The 21,560-nt window shown below is 54.0% G+C and overlaps 1 protein-coding gene across 1 annotated transcript in view; it reads left to right on the top strand.

The window, feature by feature from the left end:
* Window positions 1-881: 881 nt before the first annotated feature.
* The window catches only part of PLOD1 (procollagen-lysine,2-oxoglutarate 5-dioxygenase 1), a 29,580-nt gene continuing 8,901 nt past the window's right edge, over window positions 882-21,560 (top strand). The window contains 11 exon segments of the mRNA NM_174148.1: window positions 882-1,140; window positions 9,607-9,698; window positions 9,859-9,989; window positions 11,003-11,166; window positions 12,294-12,406; window positions 14,151-14,214; window positions 15,165-15,262; window positions 16,565-16,666; window positions 17,221-17,352; window positions 19,245-19,366; window positions 21,258-21,362. Of these exon segments, the coding sequence (NP_776573.1) occupies window positions 1,065-1,140; window positions 9,607-9,698; window positions 9,859-9,989; window positions 11,003-11,166; window positions 12,294-12,406; window positions 14,151-14,214; window positions 15,165-15,262; window positions 16,565-16,666; window positions 17,221-17,352; window positions 19,245-19,366; window positions 21,258-21,362 (1,199 nt within the window). The 5' untranslated portion in view covers window positions 882-1,064.

Genomic DNA, 21,560 nt, shown 5'->3' with positions numbered 1-21,560 from the left:
AATGTGTTGACTTTGTTTGGATTGTACAAATAGTATATATTCATTGTAAAATGATTCTAAAAACAATGAAAAATATAAAAAAGAAAATAAAAACTACCTGGGAATAACATACACATGTTCCTACAAGCTGGAAATTACGACAGTAAACGTTTGACTGCCATTTTCTTTCAGCATCATATCTGTAAGGATATATTTTTGCTGAGTGGGATCATAGTGTATATACTGCTTTCCCCTCATGACATTCTATCAGTGGTGTATTCCTCATGCTGAAGCAGTCCCACATGCTTGAAGCACTCACTTCTGTGAAAGACCGTAAACAATTTCATTCATTCATTCATTCAACAATGACCTCAGGGACAAGACCTTCCTAGGCTCAGAGGTTCCCTTTACCTCCCAGAGACAGGCAGAGTAAGTGAGCCCTTATTGTGGGTCGGAGATGCGCTTTCTACATGTCCGTCCAGCAGCCAGGAGGGTTCGCAAGGGTGTGGGTGCCTCGGAACACATTCCTGCGGGCCTCGCCTACTCCAGGCTCAGACCCTCACGCCCACTTTCGCTTTGAACAAGGACTAATGAAATCTGAAGGGCTGAGATGTACTGAGAGCTTATCACGGGGCTGTTCTAAGTGCCCCACTGATAACAATGTCACGAACCCGTGCAAGATCCAATGCATAGCGGCCATCGTAAACCCCACTTTTCAAGCGTGGAAACCGAGGCTCACATTGATCGTTACCATCAAGGCTTGGCGCAGGGTCCTAGGTATAGAAACTGTTGCCTCGCCCCGTCTCGCCTCCTTTTCCCGGTCGGAATGAAGCCCCGAGAGACGAGAAGGAGCAGAGCGGCGGCGGAAGGACCCGGGAGCCGCGGGAACAGGCCGCAGGGAGCTGCCTGGACTCGGAGAGACAACGGGTACGGGCTAGTCTGCAGGAAACCCTGCCCCCAGGCCGCGCGGCGCGACACCGCCCCCGGGGCGGGCCCAGTGCGTGGCAGGGGGATCGCCTACCCCATCGCGAAGTTTCCAGCCTGCGAGCGCCGCTGGACCGGCTGGACGTTCCCAGACCCCAACCATGCGGCTCCTGCTGCTCCTGGCCCCGTTGGGCTGGCTGCTTCTAGCCGAAACGAAGGGTGACGCCAAGCCGGAGGGTGAGGGCTCTGGGCTGGGGAGGTGGGGTGCGGGAGGGAGCCATTAGGGGCTGGAGCGGGAGGATGGGGGCAGGAGGGCTGGTCTAGGGGCTGCCTCCGTTAGGAGCGGTCTGTAGGGAAGTCCTGGGCTTCCGAGGGTTTCTGGGTTCAGGCTGCTGGTTCCCTGACTCGCTGGTGACTTGGACAAGTCACTTCCCCTCTTAGGGTTGTGGTTCCCACTTTCATGCCGCTGGAGGGGAAGAATGGCCGAAGTCCAGACGTTCAGTACCCGAAGGGTCAAATAATAATAGCCCTCATAATAATAAGAACAGTAGCTACCATGTATGGAGCACTGGCCATGGGTCAGACATCAGTTAAGCCGATCCCAAGCTGAAGCCCATCCTTCTATTATTCCCATTTTCCAGCTGGGCAAACTGAGGCTCTAGAGTTGACTCACTTGCCCAAGGTCATTCTGCTTGTGGACTTTGGAACCTGGATTCACACCTAGGACTCACAACCATGGAGTGAGGGGCCCCTGGGCAGGGTTGGGGGTGGAAGGGGTGGCTCAAATGCCAGAACCGTTGGTACTTGCCTGTGTCCTCTGTGGTTTGCTCTGCCCCTGCCAGGTGGGTCTTAACTCTGTCTGGGTTGCCCATGAGGAAACTGGGGCCCAGACAGGTGCAGTGACTGCCCAGGGAGGTCCAGCCTTGGAGTGGTAGGTCTCAGATCTGCTGGATTCCGGGTCTAGTGCTCCTACAAAAGGCAGATTGGATTTCAAGGTGTCCCACCATCCCAAGTGGGTGCTACGCTCCTCCTCAGCTCTACCTGGACCACCTGCCCAGTGAGCATCTGAGAGCCCCCAGGAGGACACTGAAGGCTGTGGAGGCAAGCCCAGCGAAGCAGAGCCAGACTGGCCACAGCCTCCATCATCCCTGTTCTCCTTGGTCCACCCTCCAAGAGAACCTGCGAACACAGGATGGTAGTTTAGCAGACTTGGGCCAGGAGAAGGGGTGGGAACCACCGTTTCTTGACTACTTCCTTTGTGTCAGGGTCTGCCCAAGGCTGCATGTCTCCCATGGGGATGCAGTGTTGCTTCATCTCCGTGAAGCTTGGTGTTCTAGCCTGCAAAACAGGAGTGAACATACCTCAGTCCCAGAGCTCGAACAGGGATTCCATGGGTTGAGCCCTGTTGGGGAGAGTTCAGCTCAATGCCCAGGCCATCAAGGCATTTTCTTTCTTGTGCCCAGTGCTACTTTGTGGAGTACCCAGGACAGTAAGACCCATCAAAAAATCCGGTGAGGGCGGTGCTAAGCACAGGGCTGGGCTGGTGGTATGTGCAAAGGGCCTGTGGCCGGGGTCTAGTTGCTGGCCTTTTTACCCCAAGTCTCTCTTCCTTCTGCTTCTACTGATGTAGGCTCCCTCCACTTCAGACCATCCCAGGAGAGAAACCCCAGCCACCTATGATGAAGCCCAGGGGGGTGAGTTGGAGAGACCAAATTGAGGACAAGGCCCCAGCAGGAGATGAGAGGGGCCAGAGTAGGTGCAAGGCAGCCTCCACAGAGTGTGAAGGATTCTGGGTGTTGCTGAGATAATCCAGGTAAAGCACCTGGTAGATAAGCAGGTCCCCAGACATGTGGCCAACATCAGGCTGCTCTCAAGTGGCTGCCCTGTGCTTCCCTTGCTCCATTCAGACCTTTTTGATAGCGTAAGTAATCATTGGGCCCATTTTGCAGTTGGAAAGACTGAGTTCCCTAAAAGGTTAGACCCCTGGTCTCAGGTTGCCACAGCTGGTTGGAGGTGGCGTCATTGACTGCAACTCAGACCTTCTGCTTGATCCTGCTGACCCCTACTTTTGGCTAGAGGGGTGTCCTTGTTGGGAGATGCTGCTAGGAGGAGTCTCTCCAGCTCTCCCAGACCCAGCTGGTTGAGACCCCTCAGTCTGCTGGCTAAGAAGACAGCGGAGGATGGAAGTTTTTTCTCTAGGCCTTGCTCAAGCTGCCTACTGGCCTCCCGTCGAGGCCAGCTCCTTCCTTCCCCTGGCTGGGCGGGGACACCCAGCCCAGCACCAGGTGGCCAAGATGGTGCAGCTGCAGAGGAAGGTTCCATGGGGCAGGCGCAGGCACTGGGCCAGATGTCCCTTGGGGGTCCAGCGAGGCCTGAAGTGGGGCCAGGAACTTGCTGTTTGGGGCTTGGGCGGTAGGGTGGAGATTCTCTCAAGAGCTTGTCCACCCTTCAAACACCCAAGGATTCGACACAGGGAGGGAAAGATGGATGGTTCTCACTTTCAGGGTGCTCCCAATCTGAGGCGGGAAGACACAGAGCTCCTCACCACAGTGGACACCCAATCTGGTGGGGGATACAAAGCCCTCTGTGCCTGAGGGAAGAGACATTGCCCCCTCCTGGGGGAGCCCCCAGACTGATGGGGGGGACCAGAAAAGGCTTTCAATAAAGCAGGATCCAAACAAGCAAATTTGCACATAGCTGAGGGAGCAGGAGAGTCCCCAGAGGCAGCCCTGTCCTTTCTGCCTTTTTTCCCTCTCCCTTCTTCCCGGGCTCACGCCTTTCCCTGCAGGCCTTCATCTGGCCACGGAGAAGGGAGGACAAGCCTGAGCCCCGTAGTCTGAGGCTCCAGGATTACCAGCTAGGCTCGGGTGGGAGCTTCAAGCCCTGCTGTGGAACAGTGGGAAATGGAGAAGCAGGCAGACCCAGCTGGTTGGTGTGTGTGTGTGTGTGTTGGGAGGGGGGAGTCTGAGGAGACCTAAGGGTGTGAGTGGGAGGCCATACCTCTGGGGAGAGGCAGGGTTGGCTCTGGCCCTGGGAATCCCCATTTCCCGGCTCTGCTTCCGTTCCAGCCTCAGGTGGGCGTTGGGGACGGGGGAGGAGTTTTCATTCATTTCCACCTCCCTAGGGAGCAGACCGGGTGTGTCCTGACCACACCTTGAAATCCAAGACACACAGACCGTCTGCCCCCTTGCCTGGGCTGGCATTGCTTGGGGCGAGGAGTTGGCATACCATGGAGCACAGCTGAACTGGCCTGAATCCTCAGCCTTCTCTTAGGATCCCAGAGAGATGTCTGCACTCCTGCAAGCCCCTGGCTCAGCCTTTCCGGTCATTCTTGCTCTCAGGAAGGCAGCTCCCCTCCATCCTGGTCCCCCCAGCACAGCTCCCTCTGTTAGGGGAGGTTCCCTATGACAAAAACTCCTGGGACTCCCCAGCCAAGCTCATTCAATCCTCACAAGAGTCTCTGGAGGAAGGTGATTTTTTTTCCTGGCTGCGCTGTACAGCTTGCAAGATCTTAGTTCTGTGACCAGGGATTGAACTTGGACCTTCAGCAGTGAAAGCGAAGAGTTCTAACCATTGCTGGACTGCCGAGGAATTCCCTGATACTATTGTTACTACTCCCATTTTGCAGATAGGAAAACAGAGGCGCAGAGAGTTTAAGTTACTCTCCCAGCAGTCTGTCTTTCGCAGTTTGCCACTCCGCTCTGCTGTCTGGTTTATCTCTGCTGACCCTGGATCATGGGTCATCATCTTTCCAGGGAAACCACTGCTGGACTTGGAGCAGCAGGTCAAGGGGACCGAGAGCCCTGGATGGCCGGCCTCACGTGGGCCTTGGCCTCAGCCCGTGGCAGCTGGCTGGACCAGACAGCAAGCAGGTGGGCGGGTCCCTGGTGTTCATGGATGGCAAATCCTCCACGTTGTTACCCTGTGAGCTGCCCAGAGCTCTGGCTGCGCGGTGAATTGGTAAGAGACCTTACCGCGTGACTGGAGCCGGGTGCCCATGCTGGGGAGGCCTGAAGAAGGTGGCTGGAAAGGCTGGATTCAGCCGGCAGCTGGGATTCCCAGCATTCCAGGATCTTGGACAGGGAGGTGAAGGGCATGGACGTGTGGGATTCCAGCTCATTCCTGTCCTATACTTCAAGGTTCTGTGACCTTGGGCAGGTTATGTAGCTTCTCTGTGCCTCAGTTTCTTCACCTATAAGAAGGAGAGTAGAAATATCACCTATCACATAGGATGGTTTTTTAAAAAATTATTTAATTGGCTGTGCTGGATCTTCATGGCTGCCTGTAGGCTTTTCTCGAGTTGCGGTGAGTGGGCTTCTCCTTGCGGTGGCTTCTCTCGTCATGGAGCACAGGCCCTGGAGTGCAGGCTTAGTAGTTCTGGTGCACGGGCTTAGTTGCCTTGCAGCATGAGAGATCTTCCCAGACCAAGATCAAACCTGTGTCCCCAGCATTGGCAGGAGGATTCTTAACCACTGGACCACCAGAAAAGTCCCTGCTTAAGATGTTGATGGTTAAGTTCGATAACAGATGTGACACGCCTCAGGCAGTTCATGGCATTGAGTCAAGGCTCAGCTGGTGCTAGTGCCTACTAGTCACTTCCCACAGGGCTCCGAAGGCCACACTCTGCACATCAGGCCCAAGTCACACTCAGTCCCAGCCTTGGAGAGGGGGAGGGGCACCGAGGAAATAGACATGTTGGGCTCAGCATGACAAAGGGAGGGCGAGCAGGTTTGTACTGGTACTGCACCTGCTGGGCACACTGAGACTGCTTGAGCTGAGGACCGATGGATAAGGGGATGAGATTGAGAAGGGCTTCTTGGAGGTGGTCTGGGGAAGGAGCAAGTTTTGCAGGCAGGACAAAAGAATAGGGTGCTGGTTGGATTCATCAGGGCAGTTTCCTGGGGATGTTGAGAGCTGGTGCCAGGGTCCCTTAGGGCAGGAGCCTGCCTTGAGTTCTCTTGCTGTGAACCACCTCCCAAGCCCCTGCACGGGAGCCTAGAGTCAGAGGACCAGGGGATGGGTGGTCCTATCCAGTCCATCCTACAAGAAATCAACCCTGAATATTCATTGGAAGGACTGATGCTGAGGCTAAAACGCCTATACTTGGCTACTTGATGTGAAGAGCCGACTCATTAGAAAAGACCTTGGTGCTGGGAAAGATTGAAGGCAAGAGGAGGAGGGGACGACAGAGGATGAGATGGTTGGATGGCATCACTGATTCAATGGACAAGAGTTTGAGCAAACTCTGGGAAATGGTAAAGGAGAGAGAATCCTGGCCTACTGCAGTCCATGGGGTCACAGAGAGTCGGACACAACTGAGCAACTGAACAACATCAGCCTCCCAGGCCCTGCATTGGAGCCTAGAGTCAGAAGACCAGGGGATGGGTGGAACCAGAGGTTTCTAAATATGGCTGACATCAGAAATCACCAGGGAAGTGGAGGATGAATCCAATCCAGCCTCCTGGCTCCATCTCAGATTGCTGGTCCTGGGACCCAGGAGTGTAGATTTCACAACCTCCTTTGTGATGCTAATATGCAGGCAGGTTTGGGACCCCCTGTATTGGGCGATCATGGCCAGGAGAGTGGACATTGTGTTGCCCAAGGAGTATAGAATTTGTAAGGTACCCTGGCAAGGAAAACTGAGCAGAGACAGGCTGGGCAGGTGGAAGGGGGCATATGGGGAGGGCCTGGCTGGACCGTCTCTTTAAATGGAGACGGATGCCTGACCACAATCCAGGCCTGAGCAGGGCATGCAGAGTTAAGATAGGGGCCTTTAGAGCCCGATGTCTGCGTCCACATCATTGTGCTGCCTTGGGCAGGTTACTGTGTCTGAGTCTTCCCCCCGCCCCTCCTCCTGCCGCCTGACTTCAGGAGCCCTTGCCAGTAGAGAATCCAGAATCTCACATAGATGCACACACTGGCTTTTTCCATCCATGAAATGTGACACTCTTCCTGTCCCCAGCAGTCCCTGCTGTCGACCAGAAGGCCTGAGAGCTGAGGCTTTGGCTCTCCTTGCCTGGGGGCAGAATTAACCATCCAGACGGGTTGAGGGGAATCCTTCCCCTGAGTGTGAGCCACACCCCTCTTCTCTGGACCCCAGGGTCAGATGGTGAGGCCTCCCCTCTGCACACCTGCCTAGTGAATCCACCCTTTTCTGCCCCAGGTCTCTGGACCCACCATCAGTGGATTCTTGCCAATCTTGGCCCGGCTGCCTGGCGCCAACCCCCTGCTCTGGGACCAGCTGCCTGGTCCCAGAGCAGGGGGCTCAGCCGGCTTTACCCCTTTGTTCTTTTAGCCCAGGCTCCTCCTGACTTCTTGGGGAGGTCAGGGTGAGAGGGCCTGACCTACCTGTGCTGGCCTGGCCACTTGGAGTGGCCATAAAAGTGCTAGGTCCTGTACCCCAGGGAAACAAGACTCACCCAGCGAATCAATGATGAGTGCTGCAGATGATGGAGTCCTGCCTCTGAGGGCAGGAGAGAGGTCAAGAGAAATCCAAGAAGGCTTCATAGACGTGGAGGTAGCGAAGAAGTGTCACTGGCCCTGAGACCGGGAGGAAGGTTAGAGAAAGGGCAGAGAGATAAAGCCCTGGCAGGAGGGAGGTGCCCAGCAAGGTGAGGAGCAGGGCCTGCTTGGTGGAGGGAATGAGGATGTCAAAGGCCAGTGGGCAGGGGCCCTGAATGCCAGAGCAAGGCGTTTGCCTCTCAGTGATCAGCACCAAGAGTAGCTCTTAGTGTGTGCCAGCATTCCAACAAGGATATTCCAGGCCTGGAAGTGAAATGAGCTTCCCTGGTGGCTCAGACGGTAAAGAATCCGCCTGCAATGCAGGAGACCTGGGTTTGATCCCTGGGTTGGAAAGATCCCCTGGAGGAGGGCATGGTAACCCACTCCAGTATTCTTGCCTGGAGAATTCCTATGGACAGAGGGGTCTAGGCTACAGTCCATGGGGTCACAAAGAGTCAGACATGACTGAGCGTGTGAAAGTGAAAAAGCGCTCATGACTGAGCACAGAAAGTGAAAAATGTGAAAGCGTTGGTCACTCAGTCGTGTCTGACTCTTTGGGTCCCCATGGACTGTGGCCCGCCAGGTTCCTCCGTCCATAAAGAATTCTCCAGTCAAGAATACTGGAGTGGGTAGCCATTCCCTTCTCCAGGGGATCTTTGCAACTCAGGGATTGAACCCAGGTCTCCTGTATTGCAGGTGGATTCTTTACTGTCTGAACCACCAGAGCCTGATCTCATTTAATTAGTCTAGCAGCCCTGGGAAGCAGGTATGGTTATTACCCCTGTTTTACAAGGGGGAAACTGCAGCTCAGAAGGTTAAGGACTCGCCCAGGCTCACGCAGTTGGTAAGGAAAAGAGCCAGGAGCCTAGCCAAGCCAGCTACAGAGTTTTTTTTTCCCCAACCATAGATTCAACCTGGGCCTCAGCAGTGAAAGCCCAGACTCCTAACCACTAGTACACCAGGGAACTCCCAGAGCCTTTACTTCCCAGAGAATGCAGTCTCAAAGTATGGTCTGGGAATGGTTTGTCCAGGGCTCCCAGAGACGGCATGTGGGAGAGTTTCCAGGAGGTTCTGTTGTAGAGATAAAGCCACCCTGCAGAGTCCAGAGTGGTTCCTTGTTAAAAAGGTAGCATAAGTAAGTTCATTTATATCACTTTTTAGATTCCACATATAAGGAATGCCATAGAATATTTTTCCTTCTCTGTCTGACTTACTTCAGAAAGAGACTCACAGACTTAGAGAACGAACTTACAGTTGCTGGGGGTAAGGATGGGAGGAAGGGATAGGGAGTTTGGGATGGACATATACCCACTGCTCTATTTAAAACGGATAACAAACAAGGACCTACTGTATAGCACAGGGAACTCTGTTCAGTGTTGTGTGGCAGCCTGGGGGAGAGGAATCTGGGGGAGAATGGATATGTATGGCTGAGTCCCTTTGCTGTCCACCTGAAACTATCACAACCTTGTTAATCAATTATGTGCTCAGTCATGCCTGACTCTTTGCGGCCCCATGGCCTGTAGCTTGCCAGGCTCCTCTGCCCATGGAATTTTCCAGGCAAGAATACTGGAATGGGGTGCCATTTCCTATTCCAGGATAATTGGTTATACTCCAATATAAAATTTTAAAAAGTGTTTTTTTTTTTTTTTTTTTTTTTTAAAAAAAAAGGTAGCATAGCCACTCTTGGCCAAAGGCCAGGATTTCAAGTGAATTTCTACTGCAGGCCAACTCTTCTTGGTTCTCATGGTGTTGGGAGAATCCAAGGCCAAGTGAGGCTCAACACAAAAATGTGTTGAGATCAGTTAGCAATGTCTGCCCTGAGTGCAGGCAGGGAGAGTGGAGGTTGTTCCCAGGCTGATGTCTGACAGTGGCCAGAGAGGTCCTCCTGGTGTTCAACACTCAGAGCGAATCCTTTCCTCTGCCCCCAAATCCAGAGACCCACAATGCAAGGTGCAGACGCCTCTGCCCTGGGTGCTTCCTGCCATGTTGGTCAGTCACCAGATGGACAGAGACCCATGTCATGTCCCACCTCTGACATTAACCTGATGAGTGATCTTAGATGTGCCCCTTCCTCCCTGGGCCCTTGTCTGTGATGGGTTGATGTGAAGATACATCCCGTGAGATTTGACACATCCCTTTGGGCACAGTTACCCACTCCTGACGTCACCTCTCTTCATCCTCCGTTCCCTTCTCTGTCCCTAGACAACCTTTTGGTCCTCACTGTGGCTACGAAGGAGACCGAGGGGTTCCGACGCTTTAAGCGCTCAGCTCAGTTCTTCAACTACAAGATCCAGGTAGGGGGCTCCCTGGGTGGGGGCAGAGACAGCCGAGGGGAGGTGCTGGACAGATAGAAGTCACGATGCTCGGTCTGTCAGATGCCCAGGTGGGGCTGGAAATTGAGCTGGCCAGGTTTCTTTTTAGCAAAAGCCCATGTTAAGGGGCCTGTCTCTGCAGGCGCTGGGGCTGGGGGAGGACTGGCCTGGGGAGGCGATGTTGGCAGGCGGAGGGCTGAAGGTCCGGCTATTGAAGAAAGCCCTGGAGAAGCACGCCGACAAGGAGAACCTGGTCATTCTCTTCACAGACAGGTAGGCATCTGAGAGGTAGAAGAATATTCTAGAATGAGGCCCTGCCAGGACATCAGGGATGAGGTGGGGATTACTGTAGCTAGGGTTGCCTACAGTTCTAAGGGATCTATGCACCCCAGAAAAGACTCATTTCCACTCTTGGTGAAAAGATGGGTGGGGGGACCTGCTCAGGTATGGTGAGCTATGCTTCTTTTAATGTATATATAGTATATATAATTTTATATATTTGTTTTTGGTTGCACTTCATTGCTGTTTGCAAGCTTTTCTCTAGTTGTGATGAGCAGGGGCTACTCCCTGGTTGCATTTCACGGGGCTTCTCATTACGGTGGCTTCTCTTGTTGCTGAGCACGGGCTCTCGGGCTCTCGGGCTTCAGTAGTCGTGGTGTACGGGGCTCAGTTTTCTCTTTGGGCTCGGTAGTTTTGGCTCCTGGGCTCTAGCACAGGCTCAGTAGTTGTGGCACGTGGACTTAGTTGCTCTGTCGCATGTGGAATCTTCCCAGACCAGGGATCGAACCTGTGTCTCCTGCAGGTGGATTCTTTACCACTGAGCCATCAGGGAAGCCCGCTGAGCTATGCTTTGAGTGTGAAATGGTCACAGATTATGGGGACCATGTCTCTGCCCAGGGAGGGGGTGGAAACTTGATGGGCAGGGTCAAAGGTAACAGAGCTGATCTATTTACTAGATGTGGCCCAGGGCAGGCGTGGGAGGAGGAAAGTGTTAGTCGCTCAGTCGTGTCTGACTCTGCAACCCCGTGGCCTATAGCCCACCAGGCTCCTCTGTGCATGGGATTCTCCAGGCAAAGATACTGGAGTGGGTAGCCATTCCCTTTTCCAGGGGATCTTCCTGACCTGGGGATCGAACCTGGGACTCCTGCACTGCAGGCAGATTCCTTACCATCTGAGCCACCAGGGAAGCCTGGGCTCCTCCTGCCTGTGCCCTTCTGAGCCCCTGCTCCCCTACCAACCCCGTCTCCTCGCCGCCCTGCTCCATCTTTTCCCGGCTCTGGCCACAGCTATGATGTGGTATTTGCCTCGGGGCCCCGAGAGCTCCTGAAGAAGTTCCGGCAGGCCAGGAGCCAGGTGGTCTTCTCGGCCGAGGAGCTCATCTACCCGGACCGCAGGCTGGAGGCCAAGTACCCGGTGGTGTCCGACGGCAAGAGGTTCCTGGGCTCTGGAGGTGAGGACCCCGGGTGCACAGTGTGTGGCGGACAGGGCAGGCTCCAGAGAGGTCCATCCACTGCCTTGGGGAGGACCCCCTGGCTCGACATCCCACATGGCTATCACGAGCTGCTGAATGCAGAGTCCTCAGAAGAACTCCTGAGTTTTTAACCTTTAAATCAGCTCCACTGCAGTCTTGCTTATCTCATTCAATAGCTCCCCTGATCTGCACAGGATAGAACAGGGAGTCACCCCCAATTCCTCCCTCCCCTCCCCCACCTCACCTTCAGCAGGTCACACCACTCCCACTCTGGAGATCTCTGGAGTCTGCCCTCTCACATCCACACCCCTGGCCACCGCCTCTCCGGGCTGCTGGCATGGGCAGTAGTCCCCTGACTGCTCTGCCCGCCTCTAGCCTCTCCTCTTCCAGTCCATTCTCCATCCAGCACAGATGCGAGTCCACACATATTGCTCAGTGACTTCCCCTTGCACAGAGAATAAAACCCATATTTTATTCTGGATTCCCCTGTCTAGCCACGAAGGGAGGATCTGCTCCAGCAACCTTGTTTCCCTATTGGCTGAGATAGCGCAGCCCAGATGGCCTGGCCCTGGCCCAGGGGTGGAGGTGTCCTCTGGGGCGGGGCCCTTTCCTGGCTGCCCACCTGCTTTTTCTCTTCCCCTCCCACCAGGCTGCACAGTAGTTAAGGAGCTATGTGGGCTTTTCCCTCTATCCCCTCCTGCACTGTGTGACCTCGGCTCAGCCTCTGCCCTTCTCTGGGTCAAGTTTCCTGGATACCTGTCGAAAAGGGGCTCCAAACCTATGCCCCACCAGCCCTTTACTCCTGGGCTTCAGTGTAACTCATTCATTCCCCTCCTGTGTGCTGCCCAGGACCTGAACTGGTGCAGGTTAATGGACAACAGTGATTTTTCTCTCTGGGCTCAGTGGGAACTTGTCACCAAGTGGCATTAACAGATAGGCTGTTTCCAGCCTATAGACAGCACCTCCCCTCAATCCAGGAGGGCTTCTGAGAGGAGGCAGGGCTTATGAATAAAGAAGTGAAAGGTGGGTGAGAGGGAAGGCTGGGAGGAGGCCCCTGACTCAGAGGCCAGAAATTGAGTGTCTGTCTATATGTCCCCCACCCCCAGGCTTCATCGGTTATGCTCCCAACCTTAGCAAACTGGTGGCAGAGTGGGAAGGCCAGGACAGCGACAGCGATCAGCTCTTTTACACCAAGATCTTCTTGGACCCAGAGAAGAGGGTAAGCAGCAGTGGGTAGGGCTGTGAGATCTTGACACTGGATCCCCCAGACTGGGCTGCACTGGGAGCAGCCCCTACCCCCCAGACTTGACCCCCTGGGCTGGGCATTGACACCCCACTTACATATTCTTTGATTCACTCATTTATTCAGCAGGTATTAAAAAACATTTTATTTATAGTATTTACCTTTTTATTTTCGGCTGTCCTGAGTCTTTGTTGCTGGACTAGCTTTTCTCTAGTTGCAGAGAATGGGGGCTACTCTCCAGTTCTGGTGCTCAGGCTTCTCATCGCAGTGGCTTCTCTTGCTGCAGAGTCTGGGCTCCAGGGCACTCAGGCTTCAGTAGTTGCAGCAAGTGGGCTCAGTGGTTGCAGCTCCCAGGCCCTAGAGCACAGCCTCCATAGTTGCGGTGCGCCTGCTTAGTTGCTCCATGGCCTGTGGGGTCTTCCTGGATCAGGGATTGAACCTGTGTCTCCTGCACTGGTAGGCAGATTCTTACCACTGAGCCACCAGGGAAGCCCCAGCAGATATTTTCTGAGTTGTGTGTGAGACACTGTCAGGCGTAGGTAATGAACGAGACAGTTGGGGTTTCTGCCCTCCTGAACCCTCAAACCGGGCAGGGGAGGAATTTACAGCCTCGTGGCAGGTGGTGAGGATGGTCATGAAAGGAACTGACAGCCTGAGCTGCCCCTGGCCCACCCAACTTGGAGGAGTTCTAAGGGACTGATGAGGTCTTGACTGGACCTGGGCCCCACAGGCCAGGCCTCTGAGCCTGTCTCAAGGCAGGGATCCTTGAGGGGAGTGGAGGTGGTAGAACCGAGCAGGTGTAGCCCCAAAGCCAGCCAGTGTCCTCTGGGCAGTCAGGAAAGTTAGGGAACTCTTGGGGAGAGGGTCAGTATTCCTGGATTCTGCCCTGCACACCCCCTCAACCCCAATTTATGCTGTGTTGCCTGACAAAGGGTAAGTCACTTTCCCTCTCTGGGTCTCAATTTTTATTATCCATGAAAAAATGAAGTGAAGCAGTTGGACTTGTGCAGTGGAAACTATGAACTTGATCTTTGTTGGCTCAGTCCTTCCTTCTCCTTCCCCTCTGCCTCCAGTGACATTGCTAGTAGAAGCCTGTGGTCTAAAATGGTAGAGCTGCTCTCTGTGGGATGAAGGCTGAGCCTAGAGTGTCACTTGGCCTGACCTAGGGCTCCTTGAGACATAGTCGCATCTGCAAGCAGTAGCGTTATGTCGTGAGCATGGACCTCAGGGCCAGGCTGCCCGTTTCCAATGCCAGCTTAGCCAGTTACTAGCTGCATGACCTTGAGCAAATTATCCAACCTCTCTGTGCCTTGTTTTTAAATCTGTGAAATGCAATGATGATGATACTTTCTCACAAGGATGTTCTGTGGATTAAATGAGTGTGCATGTAATACTTAGAATAGTGATTGGCACCCAGTTGAGTCCTAAACAAGCATCTGTTATCACAACGGCTGTTGTTGAACCAGCTGTCCCCTTAGATTCTTTCCAGTTCAGAGAGTCCCTAGTTCTCGTGAATAAAGGTGCTACAGCAGTAAATCCCAGGGGCTTGGCCACTGACTGGCTTCCCAGGGATCCTAGCTGCCCTGATGTGACGGGGAAAAGCGGATGGAGGGAGAGGAAGTGGCAGAAGTGGGAGGGCTGGCTCCCCACACTGGGTGATGGAGCCCTGTCCACTGCCAGGGCTTGTTCCTGGTGCAGTCCAATGCCCTCTTTCCTACAGGAGCAGATCAATATCACCCTGGACCACCGTTGCCGAATCTTCCAGAATTTGGATGGAGCCTTGGGTGAGCAGCCCCAACAGGGAGGGGGATCCTGAGAGGAGTGGTAAGGAGATGAGGATTCCAGCGAAGAAGGTTCCTCTCAGCTGTTGTGCTGGGATTTTGCCTATCTCATCCCCAGGTCCCCAGAGACCACCTGGATGTTCTCTGGGGGCAGGGCTGTGTCTCTTTGGGGATGAAGAAAGGAGGTCCAGAAGGTCAGTCCAGAGAACTTGCAGGACACCAGGGCTCAGACTGGGAGGAGCTGGGTGATGCACTCAGTGGGTACCCCATCCCTGCCCTGCATCCCTGGTCCTTCAAGGTGAGCCTACTTCACCTCCTTCCCCTACTCTCCCACCTCCCAAGTGAAGACTTCCTGAGCTGGGGGCAGGGAGTTGATGGATGACATGGGAAGCAGAGAGGCCGCTTGACCCTTGAAACCACAAATGCTCTTGGCCTGGTCCCAAGTCAGTGGCTGGTGATGACATTGCTTTGCCACTATTTTGCTGGATGACCTCAGGCAAGACACAAACACATACCCTCGGGCGTCTGTTTTCCCACCCTTAGAAAAGAAAAGTTGGACCAGATCATTGATTGGTGATTTAATGGGGGTAAATGGACCCCTTTGAGAGTCTGAGGAGAGCTCTGGGTCCCATCCCAGCGAGGTGCAGAGACATCACACCCTTTGGTCTGTGGGTTCTGGGAGTTCATGAGCCTCGGTTAAGAAGCTGGGTCCAGACTGCTTCTTGGGTGGGTCAGGGGCTTGCACAGAGGGGCTCCCCTCACATGATCACTCACCACAAAAGGCCTCCGTGCCAGGCGTCTTCTCAGGCCTCTGGGAAAAGGCCCGTCTGCGTTTTATAACTGTCAGACAGAGCAGTCCTACCTGCTGTCTTATGTGCAGACTGTCCGGGTCGGAGCCCAGAACCTGGCCTCTGGGCCTGATGCTGGACAGGTCTCTGTTTTCTGACCCACAGATGAGGTCGTGCTCAAGTTTGAAATGGGCCAAGTGAGAGCGAGGAACCTGGCCTACGACACCCTCCCAGTCCTGATTCATGGCAACGGGCCCACCAAGGTAGGGAGGGGCCCCAGCCCCAGGGGAGAGTCGTGGGGGGAGAGATCCAGAATCCGGGGTTGTGCTCTCACTGTGACCCCAAGCTTCCCTTGGGTTTGGGGCCACCTACGTGGGACACGCTCACTGCCTCTGTCCTCACATCTGAGTTCAGGATGGTGCTGCCTCTCTGTGCCCGCACGGCCAGTGATGCCCTGTCTGTCTGTGCTGGACCACAGAGGAGGCACTGTCTCCATCAGGCCCAAGCGGGGCTGCCTTGAGTCATCTGTACTCTGCCACCCCAGGGCAGACTTGTTCCTACATTCAACAAACATTGCATGTTTGCACCAAGGCGTGAGGCCCCGCCAGCCCTGAACAGGACAGAATGTTCCCTGTTCTCCCAGAGCTGCAGGAGGGGCAGGGGTGCAGGCCAGCCTCCCCTGGCCCTTGAGGGACAGGCCCCTGGATCCCAACTGGTTTCTAGGAGTGTGGTCCTCAACCACTCCTTCAGAATCAGGTGGATGGGAGGGGAAGGGGAGTGTGTTTAAATGCAGGTTTCCTGACGCCGCCCAAGTGCGTGTGTGCTTAGTTGCTCAGTTGTGTCCCCCTCATTGTGGCCCCATGGGCTGTGGCCTGCCAGGCTCCTCTGTCCATGGGATTTTCCAGGAAAGAATACCGGAGTGGGTTGCAATGCCCTCCTCCAGGGGATCTTCCCAACCCCCAGGGATTGAATCCACGTCTCTTGTGTCTCCTGCATTGGCAAGTGGGTTCTTTACCACTAGCGCCACCCACCCAAGAGCTGCAGTTTTGAAATGTCTGCAGGGGGGGCGCCGAGGAATCTGTATTTTACACGCTCCCAGGAGGTCCACAGGGCTTTCCAGGTGGCACTAGTGGTAAAGAACCCGTCTGCCAATGCAGAAGACGCAGGAGACGCGGCAGGTTCAGACCCTGGGTTGGGATGATCCTCTGGAAGGAGGGCATGGCAACCCACTCTAGTATTGTTGCCTGGAGAATCCCATGGACAGAGGAGCCTGGCAGGCTACAGTCCATGGGGTTACAGAGTCGGACACGACTGAAGCAACTTAGCACACACAGGCGGTCACAGATGAAGCAGCACCAAAGTCTGTGTCCTCCCTCTGCCCTGCTCAGACCAGCTTTGGTCATCTCCAAGGGTGGATATACTTTCCAAGACCTGCCCCCAACAAAGCCACATTCCTGCCTTCTTTGGGAGGGCAGAGGGCTGGGGTGCAGGCCCCCCTCCTTGGTGGTGGCTGGGGCAGGAGTGGGGCTGGCCTGGTTTCAGTCATATCCCTTGTCTCCCGACAGCTGCAGCTGAACTACTTGGGCAACTACATCCCGCGCTTCTGGACCTTCGAGACGGGGTGCGCTGTGTGTGACGAGGGCCTGCGCAGCCTCAAGGGCATCGGGGTGAGGCTGCTGGGCCCCGGGGCTCTGTCCTCGGAGTGGGAGAAGGGGAGGGGTTCTGGAAGAGACTCTTGTCATCTCTGGTGGGCCCTAAAGCGGTCACCTTCCTCCTCGTCCTCACCCAGGCACCTCCTCCTGAAAGCCTTCTCAGATTGCACATGGCTCTGGCTTCCTGGGAAGCCTAAGTTCTGGTTTCTTCTGCCTGGTCCTTCAGGGGCCCTTGTAGCCCTCTCCCCATCCCATGAACCTTGCTCCTCATTCATGGTCCATCTCAGACCTCATGCCAGCCAAGCTCTCTGACAGTGTGCTGTCAGCCTGTCCTGGCTAGAGTCTGGGCTCACGCTGCACCTGTCCCCTGTAGAGACAGCCTCCAGCTGCATCCCTGCTGGTCCCGTCCCTGCCCCCTGCACACGCTGCTCGGAGCTCCTGCCCAGGCCCCTTTCCTGCTAAGTCCTGCAAAGCCTCTGACTTCTAGTCCCTCTGGCCATCCTCAGGGCTCAACAGCCACTCCATGGCTGGACATGGCTGGACTCTTGTGCCGCCCTCTCTCCCTGCAGGATGAAGCTCTGCCTGCTGTTCTGGTCGGCGTGTTCATCGAACAGCCCACCCCGTTCCTGTCCCTGTTCTTCCAGCGGCTCTTGCGCCTCCACTACCCCCAAAAACGGTTGAGGCTTTTCATTCACAACCACGTGAGTAGCAGGCTCTTGGTGGGCTCACCATGTGGTTTGGGTCGAGGGTCCACCCTTGCAAGATGCCCTGAGACCTCTGAGGAAGTAACCAAACCAGGGTTATCTGGGCCAGATGGAAGTAGGAAGTAGGCTGTATTCCCAATCACTGGGTTGACTTTGCAGTCAGACCGGCTGGATTTGAACCCCAATATCACTGCTTATATTAGCTGTGTGACCTTGGGCATCTTATTCAACCTCTCTGGGCTTCAGTTTTCTCATCTATTAGGTCTATTCAATAGGGATACTATTAGTGCTGGCCACATAGGATTAAACAAGTTGACCTCTGAAGCATGAAGACAAGTGCCTGATGAATAGGAAGCACATAGTAGGTGCTCTTAGCTGACGTCATTATCGTTATTTCCCTTCCTGCTCCAGTCAGTCTTTCGTTCCTCCCCCCCTTTTTTTTTGGCCAAGCTGCAGGACATGTGGGATCTTAGTTCCCCGACCAGGGATCAAACCTGTGTCCCATGCAGTGGAAGTGCTGAGTCTTAACCACTGGACCGCCAGAGGAGTCCCAGTCTTTCCTGATTCGATCTGGTGATAGTTAAATTGGTTTTCATTCCTTGAGTATAATACATTCTGAGGAGTCAAGGGGCACCTGAAGGCCTTCTACTTTGTGAATCCAGGCCTGGAATAAGTATTCTGAGCTCCCTGCCTCGCCAGCCTCTCCATTCCAGCAGGATAAAGTCCCACATCTCAGCTTTTGCTGAGAGAAGCCAAACATGCTCTTAAGTCCTGCCTGCTGTCAAAGCTCTTTGTCTTCCATAGAGTCTTAGCTGCCCTGTCTATAGTCACCCTCTTCCGAGACCTCGTGGCCCTGACTGTCTGCACCCCACCTCCAGGGACCTGTGGGCCCTGACTCAGCTCAGCTTGTCTGTCTCACAGACATTCAACTGTCCTTCCTGAAAACAGGAGGAGGTTGTAGACCCTGCCCTTGGGAGGCTCCCAGCTTCCCTGGAGTCATCAAACCTCATGCGCATAAATTGTGACTTTGTGTAGAAAAAGAGAATTGTCCCAGACGGTCTTTGAGGACCTACTGTGTGCTCTTGTCTGACTTGTCAACTCCTTGCAGTGACCCCATGGGGAGACAGGATTGCCCTCCCATTTTACAAGGGAGGAAACTGAAGCTGAGACAGGTGAAGTGACTTGTCCAAGGCCATGCAGCTCACTGGAGCAGATCCAGGCTTCGCTCTGAACCCTGGGTTTGTTTTTAAACACCCTGCTCTTCCTTTTTCCCCATGCAAGGGGCTCCAGGTATAAACTTTTTCCAAGTGCCGTTTGAACATTACCTGGAGTGTTTTATAGCAAACTCTGGGCCATACCTGGGACCAGCAGAACTGGTCATCAGTGACTGATGTGGGGCCTGTGGGGTGAGGGGCGCTGTCCTGGTGACAGAGGCTTTTAAGAGGCCTGTAGACCTGGTCTAGTCAGGGGAGGATGGTCAGAGACTGGCTTCCCAGGTGGCACTAGTGGTAAAGAACCCACCTGCCAATGCAGGAGACATAAGAAATGTAGGTTCGATCTCTGGTTTGAGAGTATCGAGGAAATGGCAGCCCACTCCAGTATTCTTGCTTGGAGAATCCCATGCGTGGAGGAGCTTGGTGACCCCTATAGTCCAGGGGTCACAAAGATTCAGACACGACTGGAGTGACTTAGCATGCACGCACGATCAGAGGCTGGCCAGGAAGGGCACTCCAGGCAGAAGGTCTGACGATGGCAGAGTTCCAGGGAGCAAGTTCCAGCAAGTGGCCGGGGATGCGCCAGCAATGAGAGGGAGCAGCCTGGGGCAGCAGAAGACGCTGTGGTCCCAGGGGGTGGAGCCTCATCCTAAGCCTCCATCCCTTTGCCCCCAGGAGCAGCACCACAAGGCTCAGGTGGAGCAGTTCCTGGCAGAGCACGGCGATGAGTACCAGTCTGTGAAACTGGTGGGCCCCGAGGTGCGGGTGGCCAACGCAGACGCCAGGAACATGGGCGCGTGAGTTGAGGGTCATGGCGGAGGGGCCAGGTAATCAGGAGCCCCGGGCGGGGAGACAGAGGTTCAGAAGGCTATGTGGTCTCCAGCAAGTCCTGCCCCTCCCTTGACCTTGGTGTTCTCATCTCTCAAATGGGGAAACCGTTGAGTCAACCTCAATGCTCCTGGGGAGGGCTGAGCAAAGGAGAAGCAAAGGAGAGACAGAGGAAGGACTGGAGGCCAGAGGAGATAAATGCTGACAATTGGAGAAACAGCCTCTGATTTTTTTCCTTTATGATGGAAATAAACAAGTTTAATTTGTGTTGACTATAAAAGAGTTAGAAAGTGCAGATCCGAGATTGGCAAACTCCTTATAAAGGACCAGCTAGTAAATCTATGTAAGTTGGCTTTGAGGGCTCTGCCGTGACCACTCAGCCTGGCTATTAGAGCATGAATGAGCGTGGCTGTGCTCCAATAACATTTTCTTTATCAACACTGAAATTTGAAGTTCATATGATTTTCACATGACTTCTTTTGATTTTTGTTTTCCCCACCCATTTAGAAATGTGAAACTGTTCTTACAGATTTGTGATTGCCACAGGGTGGGAGAGGGATGGACTGGGAGTTTGGGATTAGCAGATGCAAACTGTTACATAGAGAATGGAAAAACAAGGTCCTACTGTGTAGCACAGGGAACTATATTCAATATCCTGTGATAAACCATGATGGAAAGGAATATGAAAAAATGTCTGTGTATATATATATGTACAACTGAATCACTTGGCTCTGTAGCAGAAATTAGCATTGTGAGTCAACTATACGTCAATAAAGTAATTTGACAAAAGTTCCTGGGGATTCTTTTAGTGGTCCAGTGGTTAAGACTCCATGCTTCCACTGCAGAGGGGCACGAGTTCGATCCCTGGTCAGGGAACTAAGATCCCGCATGGCGCATAGCACAGTCAAAAAAAGAGAAAAGGGTCAAAACCTCAGGCAGTGGGCTAGATTTGCACTGTGCTCCATAGTTTGCTGAGCCTGGCACCAGTAAACAGAAAGAACATAGATTTTTAAGAAAATTTTAACTATTACTGATTTACAATATTGTGCTAGTTTCAGGTGTACAACTTCGGATTCTTTTCTATTAAAGGTTATTACAAGGTATTGAATATCATTATCTTTCTGGCATCTGGCACCCAGTGCCCTGAAAGCCTTGGCACTGGGGAGAGCAGGCCCACAGGCAGGTTCCTACACTGCTCGGTGCTATGGGGCCATTATTTACTGTGCTGGACAGTAAATCCTTGTTGTTTATTTTTTGTATATTAGTGTGTATCTGTTAATCCCATACTCCTAATTTATCTCTTCCCCTTCCCCCTTTTCCACTTTAGTAACTGTGTTTTTATTTTCTATGTCTGTGAGTCTATTTCTGTCTTGTAAATATGTTGGTTTGTGTTATTTTTTTAGATTCCACATGCAGGTGATATCATATGACATTTGTCTTCTCTGTCTGACTGATTTTACTTAGTGTGAGATTTTTAAAGCTTTTGGTGTAGGTTGCCAGACTGTCCTCTGGAAAGGCACAGCCAGTTTACCCATAGCACAGAGCAGTGTAGGGACCTGTCTGTGGGCCTGCTCTCCCCAATGCCCAGGTTTCCAGGGCACTGGCTGCCAGATGCCAGGCTCTGGGGCTTGTCTTGACAGCTTTGTAGTCCAGGGGTTGGGTCTCAGAGTCAGGAGGGACCTCGAGGCGGCTGGTGCCAGCCTGCAGCAGGGCTGACCTGAGCTCCCTAAAGACCCTTGGCTGGTACCTGGTGATGACAGATGTGGGCAGCGATGGGGACTGCAGGTGCAGGGATCCTGGGTGGTGGGGAGGTGGGCACCAGCACCCTGACCCCAACGACCCTGTGTTCCCTCCCCACAGGGACTTGTGCCGGCAGGACCGTGGCTGCACTTACTACTTCAGCGTGGATGCCGACGTGGCCCTGACTGAGCCCAAAACCCTGCGGCTGCTGATCGAGCAGAACAAGTGAGGCTGTGGGCTGGCCGCGGCCGGCTGGCAGACAGGCCCTCAGGGCTCACGATGGCCCTGGACCCGAGTCTGGGCTTGGGGTGGGGGCCCCTCCCCTGCCTGTCTCCTCCTCCACACTGGCCTCACCTGTGACCCTGGGCTGTTCCCAGCCTGGCTATCTTGTCTTTACACACACACACACACACACACACATTC

Source organism: Bos taurus, chromosome 16 (genome assembly GCF_002263795.3).
Source record: "Bos taurus isolate L1 Dominette 01449 registration number 42190680 breed Hereford chromosome 16, ARS-UCD2.0, whole genome shotgun sequence".
Taxonomy (NCBI): Eukaryota; Metazoa; Chordata; class Mammalia; order Artiodactyla; family Bovidae; genus Bos; species Bos taurus.
Note: the sequence above shows the minus strand (reverse complement) of the source record. Positions and strands in the feature narration are given on the sequence as shown.